The sequence below is a fragment of the Talpa europaea genome (genome assembly GCF_964194135.1).
Source record: "Talpa europaea genome assembly, chromosome: 15".
NCBI lineage: Eukaryota > Metazoa > Chordata > Mammalia > Eulipotyphla > Talpidae > Talpa > Talpa europaea.
The window spans coordinates 11,023,055-11,034,136 of record NC_140083.1 but is presented as its reverse complement, the minus strand read 5'-3'; the positions used below and the strand labels follow the sequence as shown (position 1 = coordinate 11,034,136).

Sequence of the window (11,082 nt, the reverse complement as noted above, 5' to 3'; positions counted from 1 at the left end):
GAATAACTGTCCCTAAGGTGACCATACTATCAAGATTTATTAAATGGCAGTTGCCCTGTCTGAAATCTGAAAGATGCTGCAATAAGCTTCACCACTATAGAAAACCCCATTTTCCTAGCTGACTTCCTCTCGGTGAACCCCTGGGTACTCTTGGTACATATGGAGGATCACAGAAAGAATACTTGACTGGAGACCTGGACTTTGAGTACTTTGCAGTGTGCAGCCTTACAAATGTAACTTCTCTGAGTTTCTGTTCCTTTGCTATAAAATAGAGACAGGAATAGCTACCTGGCATACTTCATGGTCCTGTGTGAGTCCCAAATTACAGAGTGCATCTGAATGTGCCTTGGAATGAATAATACAGGACAATTGTCGGTAAATGTTTTACAGGTGTGTTTTCCTGTACCTTTTTTATGTTAAAAAATCAAAATAGAAATCACTAGGAAACACAAATGCTTATGAATCATAGAGCCCAAAGGTAAATAAGTAACACACAAAATGCTTTACAATAAAATCAAAGAATTATTTATGGAATTTTTAAAATAAAAAATCTTTGCAGCTAAATATTCATCAACTTAATCATTCTTTCTTTTGTAAGAATGTTCACTATTCAACATTATAACTCTCCAAAGGAGAAATTCTATAATTAGCTCAGCTCTTTGCCTTACAACCTTCATCATAAGGCAGGAGAATGGAATAAAGTTTTAAAATAAGCAAAAATATAGAACTCTAGGTCATAGACTCCTTATTTTAAAGAGCTTAATAAGGAATGCTTCCCCAATGTATTTATAAACAATCTACTATTCGTATAGTTAATACTAACTCACAATTTAAACCATGATAATCAGAGTTACAGGGTGCATTTCTTTCTCCCCTGATTAAATTATTAAATATCTGATGGTTTAAGGGATTCACTGCATTTTTAAATGAATGGTATGATATAAAAATGCTCACCTGTTAAACAACTAAGGTGTTAGTCGAGTGTTTAAAATGGAGATCTGAGTTTCAAAAAAATATCTGAGGAACAGAGTACTGTATGTGATAGGATCCTAAGCAGAGACCAGTCTGTGATTGACCTGCAGTCATAGAGAGTAACTGAAGTAACCCACCAACTCCCCCTTTTAAAACAGCGAGCCTAAAAGTTTCAACAGACTCCTTCAAGAAGATCAAATGAATCACCTCTCATTCCAAACCTTATAATATCTTGGCTAAATTAAATGATGCAGTTATCTAAATAAGAACTATTAATTATAATGTGGTAGCAAATCCTAAATTCTGGGTAGGCAAAATTTCTGGACCAATGACAAAAGTATTATCAATGAAATGTGTTCAAGAATAATTATATAATGCGGATGTTCCTATAGCGCTAAAAGCTTTGCTATCATCAATCCAAGAATCAGTTCTCTGTCACACACACACACACACACACACACACACACACACCCCTTCACATCATCTTGTCTCTACATATGCAGCTCATGTTATATTCTGTTTTTGATCCTTAGTTTTTTGAAAAAGATCAACATTTAGTCAAAAAAGCAATGATCAAAAACGACCCTTTGCTATCCTGAAAGATCTCTCAAGATTATTCTGTGTTGAAAGGATAGCCTGCCAAGAGCTTGCAGCATTGAAGTTCAATCAGCATTGGCACAGGAAATTCATAGAAACAAGTAAAGATTGAGTTACCTTAGGCTCTGCTGAACATACTTGGATGTGAAGCAAGTAACTGGGACATTTACCCTCAGTTAGCAGAGAGGTGGGCACAGGTAAACATTACAAGCTTGGGTGGGCTTCTTTCTTTCCTGGTTTACTTTACAGTGCAACACGTGTGAGACAAGACGTGCAGACCAGAACTTGCCCCCTCTACCCTGCATTATAAGTTAAACAATAATAAAATACATTTCTGCTATGTCTGTGGTTTTTAAATTATATCTTATAAATTATTCATCCTATAGTCTTTCTTATTTAATTTCAGAATTTGAGCTCATATCTGTGTCCAATGTCAAATTATTATTTATTCTATGAAAAGCAGCACAAATACTGTTCATTATGGTTATAACTCAAATTCCTTAAAAAAATGTTAAGGCCATTTAATTGAATCAGGGCCAACTGAAGATTACCCTGCTGGCTGAAGATTTTTGAAAAAGAGCTATAAGGGGGTGTCTTGTGTTTTCCTCCTTGGTAACTTGAGAGCAGTTTGTGGGATTTATTAGTCTCCAACATCTCCATCTCGATCTCCAATAAGCCAAAGGAAATGAAAACTTAAGGCTAACAAGGCTGTCCCAAGCAGATCGCCCAAGGCCGTGAGATAGGGGATGGAGAAACTATCCGGGTCCTTTCCTTTCCTCCAGAAGTGATGGACCATCCAGTCGGCGATCCACAGCAAGGTGAACACCTGCAAGAGAACACCAGACGTGACTGCTGCGGCCTGGACAGTACTGGCCAGTGGTGGCCGACTTAGCTCTGCACCTGGATCACTGCTTTCTGGAAGGAAGAAACTACAACCAAGTCAAGAACCAGGCTTGAGAAGAAGGATCATTTCATGGTCAGGATAATTTTCCTTCCACAGGGGAAACAAACAAACAAACATGTATCTCCGCAATGAATAAAATTTCCCTTCAACTTGTCACATCTAATTTTTCATGTTTTCTAGCCTCCATAACTGCAATAATCCTTATATTTAATATCACTGTACAGCTGCCAAACTGCCGTTATGTCTCAACTTCCTTTCATATGCTAAGCCTGTTAAGGAGGAAGAAGACACAAGAAGTTAAAACAAGCAATTAAGGAACAGTCGCCTGTGGTAGGTACAGCTGATAAAATAAAGATGGGAAACAGCATACACTTAGAACTCTAAGGCCCTGGAAGGCCGGTCAAAGAACCTCTCAGTGCAATGTAAGAATAACCACCAAAAGGTAAGTACATTGAGGTCTCAAGTACACTGAGAAAAAGGTGTGCTGAGTCCTGCTTAGGAAACAAATGTTACTTACGTAGAAAGAAACAGCTATGAAATTACATGGTCTGTTTGTTTCTGTATAAACGTATTTCTTACTGAGGGTTGCAGAAGAGGAAATGCGAATGGCCAACAGGCATATGAAAAAATGTTCAACATCACTTGCAATCAGGGAAATGCAAATCAAAACTACCATGAGATACCATCTTACACCAGTGAGAATGGCACATATTAAAAAAACTAGCAACAACAAATGTTGGCGAGGGTGTGGAGAAAAAGGAACTCTCCTGCACTGTTGGTGGGAGTGCAAACTGGTCCAACCACTATGGAGAGCTGTGTGGAGATTTCTGGACCTACTAAACATAGAGCTTCCATATGATCCAGCAATTCCACTCCTAGGTATTTACCCAAAGGACACAGAAACATCCATTCCAAAGAACACCTGCACCCCTATGTTTATAGCAGCACTGTTTACAATAGCTAAGCTTTGGAAACATCCCAAATGCCCAAAAATAGATGACTGGATCAAGAAGATGTGGTACATATATACCATGGAATATTACTCAGCATTCAAAAAAGATAAACACATGCAATTTGTAGCAACATGGATGGCGCTGGAAGGGATCATGCTCAGTGAAATAAGCCAAAAAGAAAAAGAAAAATACCGGATGGTCTCACTCATAGCAGGAATCTAGAAAACTTAAATAAGGGACCAGGAAAATGAATAACTATAAGAAAGTGAAAATCAAAATCAACAAACAACTATGAACCAGAGACACTTTTTGGGGGGTGAGGAGCGGGAGGGGAGGGATTGGGGTCAGAATGGGGAGGTTGCAATTGTATGGGGAATATAAAAATAAAATTTATTATTTAAAAAAAAAAAACACTTGACAGCTGCGGATCTAACATGTCCATCTTACGTGCTAGGCTCTAATATGTAAATCCCTGCAAAGAGAAATTCACATATTCTTTCGATTTAATCCCTTGGTTTCTAACAAAAATACACGTGATAAGCTTGAAACAAGAGTTTGTTGTTAAGTGGCTCGACCACTAAATAACTCTGTCAACTAGTGAAAAAACCTCTGAATCTTAGCCTCCTTGCGTCCCAAAGGAGGTTACCATTACCCTCCTACCTCAGAGGTTCATTGCAGAAATTAAGTGAGGGTTAAGCAAATGTTCGGCATATAGTAAGTGCTCAATCATACATCTATTAAGTGCTGTATGTACTCTATGTACATACAGATAGTAAGGACTCGTGCCATCATCATTGTACATCAATTATTATGTTGTCTCAGAATTTATGACCTTTATTTGGAAGGTTATTGGCATGGAGATGTGCTTTTCAATTCCTTGAGCTTTAGTTTGGCTTCTTTAAAGTGGATTTATGTCTTCATGGTCTATTCTAGCTGTAAAGTACAAAGGTAAGCTACGAGATGGATTAATGGAGGTAGTTCACTCTATTAGCTCTTTTTATATTTTCCTGGGAATTTCCTATAATAAAAACTTAAAAATTAGACACAAAAAGAAATCTGTCATTGTCTGCACAGCAGTTGTTCTTCCCTTCGCATGTCTACTCCCTCTCCTTCCCCCAATTTTTTCCAGTAATTGGATTTATTTCAAAACCCTTCCATAACAGTGGTAATAAATTTAAATTTAATCTTAAAAAAAAAACCCTTCCCATGCAATTTATTTTTAAAGGTTTTGTGATGACTTAAAGTTCAAGCAGGTTTAAATGTACTAATTTTTTTTTTTTGCAAGTTAACAAAGTATCAGTGTTTCCTTGGGATGCTGTGTAGAATGATTAAAACCACAATAACTATCAGATACTTCTTAATGCAACATGTTTTATTTTAAAACTAAATGGTTAAGGAAAGGGTGCTTTCCACTGGGAAAACACATCAAAAATCAAACCAAGGGGAGCCTGTTTTTACATTGTCTGTTTGTTTTTTATGAAATATGCATAACTTCTTTAGGTAAATATACCTTCTGAAAAGGCAACTTTGTAGCCCCAGTTAATTATGCATGTTAGAGATGTATTACTTGGAATTTAAATAAATATATGAAGTACAAGAATATGTATTTGCTTTGGATGATATTGATTCTCTCCACCAGCTTCTTCTGTGAGCTAGAGTCAACATTCCCAAGCGCTAGCATCCCCTCTGCGACCCAATGGCTAGGAACAGCTGGGTGTATTATATGAAGGAAGAAAGATATTTCTTTAGAAGAGGAATGCTTAGAAATAGGATATAAATAAACACCAAAAGTAGCAAATTAGTACAGTGCCCTAAGTTACAAAGGCTGAATTCATTTTCCCCATAAAAAAATATGTGGTCCTAATCCAGTTTCCAGACTAGAAACCCTACTCATTTAAAATCTAATATTTAAATGTCTGCTAAGAGGAATTTAGAATGATCAATCAACAAAGATTTAATGTACTCTTGATATCCAGATAAAACATCTTTTCTTTGCTGTGAACTATCATTTTGACCTCAAAGGGGGGGAAGGTGGGAAATGAATAAACCTTATTTTGAGAATAAAACTCACTTCAAGGAGTCCATGGCACAAAAATGGTTGACTTTCTGCCCAAAAGAGCTCCAAGAATGTGTGCTAGGGGACACATGTGGCAATATGCAAAGCCTTGATTTTTAATGACAAAAATAGACCCCAACTGCAAACAATGTAAAAGTCCATTGAAAGAAGAATGGATGGATGAATTATGAAATATTCACACATGAAATATATGGTGATAAAACAGATGAACAACAGACAAGTGAATGAATCTCAAATACTGAGCAAACAAAGCCACATGAACACAAGCTCAGTATGATTTCCTTTTTATATATTTCAAAAACATGCAAACCTTAAAAATATATTACTTAGCAATCCAAACATAAGTAGCAAAATCTTAAGGAAAAGAAAAGACTTGTTGGTCATGCAATTCACAGTCAATTCTTAAATGGGGGGGAGGGGCAGACACACGTGTTAAGTTACTAGCAGTGGTATATAATCTAAAGCTGACTGATGAGTGTCCTGGTGTTCTGTATTATTCTTCATACCTTGTGCAAGTCATTGCTACTCGTTCAATATTTAATATACAATGAAAATTTTAAAAAATTGGGGGGTGGTTGGGTGTTCATTAATCATTAAGAAAAAAGTCAACCCAAATGGTATGATTATTAGTTCCTAGGAAGGAAAAAAAAGAAGGAAATAAAACATATATGAACTGTGATAGGAAGTTAACAGATAGTGATTTTTACCATAGGCTAAGTAAAATTACTTTAGAGAGATTAAAATCCATAGGATGTAAGGGAAAGATGCAATCTGTGGAGACCAAGCCTGAGCCACAGAGACCTACAGAGACCAGGCATGTCAGAGGAACTGAGTAAACCTGCAGAAGCAGCCAGCTTTTGCAAGCTATTACCCCCCAACTCTCAGGACAAGAAGACTATTCAAAGAAGATAGCTTCCACCTAGGACTATCAACATAATAGTTATAATTACAAATGAAAGAATAGTTTTAGATGTTCTTTTGGCCAACCAGAATCACTGCTAACACTTCACGTTATGCCTGAATTAACATTATAGGTGAAATGAAACAATCTATAGCTAAACTAAAAGCAAAGCCAGCTCTGGTAACTCACTGGAACTTGTTTCCTTGGTTAGACCTGAAAAATTCAGGTAATGGTAGTCAAATATACTGCAGTCCCTTCTTAGAATACTTCAGATTATTTTTGTTGTCCAATGGTCATTTGTATGTTTCTTGTTCAATATCTTAAATGCTCTGATACAGTCATTGCCCTGGCAGATGTTTCAACAAATGATTCAAACACAACAAAACCAAATTAAAATGATGCTGGTTGATACTTAGGCTGCAAATCAAATCTCCACTAATGAGCCCATCTTCAAAGAGAACTAGCAGCATTGCTGAGAGTCTGGACAATCCTTTGGGACACCCTGCTGCTTGGACTGAGTGAAGAACAAAAGCAGGAAAACTAAGAGTTGTCAGAGTCCCCATAGTCCCAGGGTAACAGTAATTGTTCTTTAGTCATAGGAATGAGAAGCTACCAGAACTGGTTTTAAACTCATTTAGTCAACAACTTGCTTTACTGAACATGCTTTAGAACCAGTGACAGCCCTTGCTCCTGAAGCAGTCAATGAGGGATGAATCCAGTCCACTAAATACACTTCTGGGGACAGCCAAACAGCTGTCATCATATCCAAGTAACCATTCTACAGATGACACCAACCCCTTCACGCTTTTGAACAACCATCTGCCTACCCCTGAACCCCACATTTCCCTAAACCCTGTGAGATCAGTAGTTTGCCTGGTTGTTGAGATCCTGTGTGAGCCCAGCCTAGCTCCCCTACAATAATAAGCAATACATTCAAATTTGTCCTTTTATTTTAGATAGTGAATGATGGTCTCATCATCCTTTGACATCCTTTAATCATCCCTATTAATAAATGCAAAAATCTTTAGGGATTTTTTGCTTTAATACATATCTCTTGATGGCACAAAAATAACAATTTAGATTAGCTTTGTCAGGCAGAATGGACACGGACATTTAGCTTTAAAATAATAGAGTGGTATAGTGCTAAATATTTATTTTTAAGAGCTAAACATTTCAAATCATAGAATCATTCAGATTGGTATTTTGGGGGGTAGTATTTTCGGATCACAATCAAGTGAGATTTTATTCTGGAAAATTTCTTGAATAAGGTTTTGGTGCTGTTCAATAAAGTGTTTTCACACAGCTATTTATCAGATTTTTTTGGTAGATGACGTAAAAATTCCTTAAGTCATGTCCAGAGCATAGGAAGTAACATCTTAACCAGAACACTAGAGAAAAAGAGGGCTCAGCTGCTCTTTGCTCCCTTTGTCTTTATCAGGTTTGGCAAGCCTAGGGGGAGGGGGGCACATCCTCGCTCAATGCCTCGCTGCACAGGGTCCAGGGTGCTGAGCCTCCAACGAGGTATCTTCTGGGTGTCCCTGGCTTGGCGCCCAAGCACACTTACCTAGAGAACTAATCTTAAGTATGGATGCGAGAACGTGTCTCCATTCTAAGACCCAACGACCTAAGCTAGCAGCATAATCACACTCTTGTGTCACAAAAATATAATACCAGGCTAAAACCCACCTGTTTTCACTTTCTACCTTAAGGTAACCCTATTAGTCAACTCCTAGAGTTAACGTAGGTGTATGTTCACAACTAGACAAGGAGATTCTTGGACTGTAGGTCTTCTCCTCACATTTCCTTCACATTCTTCTGTGGGAAGGGAAGTCACAGAATCATACAACATGAACACATGACTATGAGTGACAACTAGGGTCACTATACTTTCTGTTTTGCCCAGGGTAGTACTGGTTTATGCCTTTTACTCTAATTATGACAGCTCCCTCTCGCTTTCAAAAGTATCTTGGTTTGGACTAAAATCACATGGTTTCCTTAGGGACAGTATCTTCACCCTTATGTTACAAATGGGGAAACTAAGCCACATAGCAATGCTGCGACTTAGCCAAAGTTAGATGGTTACAAAAGGTCCAGAATTAGAGCCCAGAAGGAATTACTTTAGTCCTGGAGTTTTCTATCATACTGTACAGGTCACCAGTAGCAAGATAAAGCTGGTAACTGTGATGACTGGGACTTAGGGTATCAGCAAAACACCTGAGTTATAAAGTCTGTGGGACTAAGGCTCTCCTCAACCTAGAGGGTCTTTATGGGGCCAGGAGCTGAGAATTGAGAGATTTAGCAGCCTCTGCTTGTATCCTCTAAGCCTGGCCTTTTTCTTGTATCCACTTGTGGCTTAAGAAAGGTTATGGGAGAAATAAGGAACTTAGTTCCAGATGTAGTAAGTTAGAGATGTTTTTTCAATATTTTACTGAAAATGTAAAACTAAGTGGAGAGTCCAGACTGGAGATATGAATCTGGAAGGAAGCAATGAAAGGCTGGTAGCTATTACATTACTCATCAGAAGAGCAAGATAAGAGTTCTGCAGCAGAGGACAGGGACTAAAAGGTGAGTGGTGAGAGGAAAAAGTCCTTGGGGCTTTGAATAACCTACCCTAATAATGAAAGCAGGGGAAAAAATGATGCTGATGACAATAATGATGACAAACTGCACTACTACCATTACTGGAAACTTATTATGTTCCAGGAACTCAACCGGTTACTTTACATACATTAGCTCAGTCCGTATTACTGTCCGCTGAGGTTGGTATAAAAAGAAGACTTCAGAAAGGTTATGGAGCTTGGCTGAGGACACAAATTAAGTCTCAGTGCAGAACTTCAGACTCAGGTCCAACTTTATAGAGCTCTGTGATCTTTCCACAGTCTCCTGTGGATTAGGGACTTCTTTTCCCTCTTCTTTCCTTTGACTTTTATGTGATGGTTCTCTGACTTAGAAATACTTTTCTTCTGTGGAAACATTTACTTTCAGGTCTTCATAGTTCAAATGATGACACAACATGTGAATGTGTCTTCAGAACTGAGATGTTGCTTCTGATGGTAAGTATGTCAACTATATTCTCAGTGTTCCTGTTGCAAACATATGCTTCGAAATGACCATGAACTTATTTATAAAAGAGGAATACTTCTGGGACCATTCATTCATCAATACCCTGCTTATAAATTGTACTATAAAAGGCAATGATTTGCTCGTTGGAGGTGGGTGTGAGAGATGATGAGAACAATTTTTTCTTGAGAATGTGGACCTATTGGGAAATATAAGATGGTGCTCTTTATACTCAAGTATCCAATCTAGAACAAGCACTGCCTACTGCAAGGTAGTAACAGAAATTAAGTTGGATTCTGAAGTTACAGAGGACTGTGTTGTGAGAGGTGGGAAGTCTGGGCTCGTCTCCTGCTGTTTCCTGCATTTGAGTTTAATCTTCCACAACTAAGAGAAGAACTTCAAGGCTGGGGACACACCTCCCACTTCCTTTGTACAGAGATGAGCTCAGCACTTGATATACACTGTGTCCTTGATAGAATTCTGAGATTTACAATTATCAATTTGACATATTGAGAAATTGCTGTCATTCCACCATTTGAAGGAAACATTTCTACCCAGGAAAAAAACGGCTACAACCACCAAATTTTCCCAGTGAATTTATTATGGAATGTGACGCTGCTGGAATTTCAGTTGAGTTCTTAATAACCTACAATCTAATTTTACGTATAAAATGACCAGGGCCTAAAACAGATAATTCGTGATTCCCTTTAAGTATGGTTTTGATTCATTATTTACTGGACACATTAACAAACATTTTGCTGGAATTCAACAGACATACGGGACTAGAAAAGTCTCATTTTTTTCTTGTCCCATTGAGATATTTTATAGTAGAAAAAATACTTATCTATGCCATATACACCTGTCTTACAGGACATGTCATCCAAATTTTCTGCTTTTAGGTGCGTTGGTGGTATAGTGGTGAGCATAGCTGCCTTCCAAATTTTCTGCTTTTGTCTTTTCACAAAGGAAGTATATTTAGGATTTCTGACACAAAGGGGAATGAACTAGTAGAGACTTTAAATTAAATAAGGAAATGAACCATGATGAACTGCTGTGCCTCCTTTGCTCAGATGACTGCCAGTCTGCATATCTGATTGATAGTTATCTTTGTACCTTCTCAGGTTTATGATGCTGTCAAGGTACCATGTCCTTGAAAAACACTGTAGGGAACAAGGCAGATGAAAGAATGAGGGAAAGAACACCCTGAGAGGCATCAAATTTCCCGTCTCTACCTTGGAGAAGGTCAACAAGGTTCCTCACAGTCCATATAAAAAAGCTTTTGATTTCACAAATTAACAGGCTTTGAGCAGTCAATGGAGCAAGTGAGTAAGATGTGAGGGCAGAGGAAATCACTGCAATAGAGAAGGAACGCTGATGGAAGAAAGTACACGAGTTCTAGAAAATCAGTTATGTAGGTTCAATGGACTAATTTGATATGGATGAAAATCTGTGTTCTAAAGCCAACGATCATATCCTTAACCACAGCTAGAAGTTTTATAAATCTGACTGAAGGCACAAGATGTATATTGGGTGACAGAGAACTATTAGTTTGATGCCAACCCATGCTTACTGCTGAAACAAATCAACCCAAAATGCAACAGGGCTGGTAGTATGAATG

General features: G+C 37.9%; 1 protein-coding gene across 1 annotated transcript in view; it reads right to left on the bottom strand.

Annotated features, from left to right (window-relative positions):
• Positions 1-2,209: 2,209 nt before the first annotated feature.
• SLC41A2 (solute carrier family 41 member 2) overlaps positions 2,210-11,082 on the bottom strand; it is a gene marked incomplete at its 3' end in the record, with an annotated part of 51,089 nt that continues 42,216 nt past the window's right edge. Inside the window, exon 10 of the mRNA XM_084256319.1 lies at positions 2,210-2,395. Coding sequence (XP_084112445.1) covers positions 2,210-2,395 — 186 coding nt within the window. The remainder of the gene's footprint in view (positions 2,396-11,082) is intronic.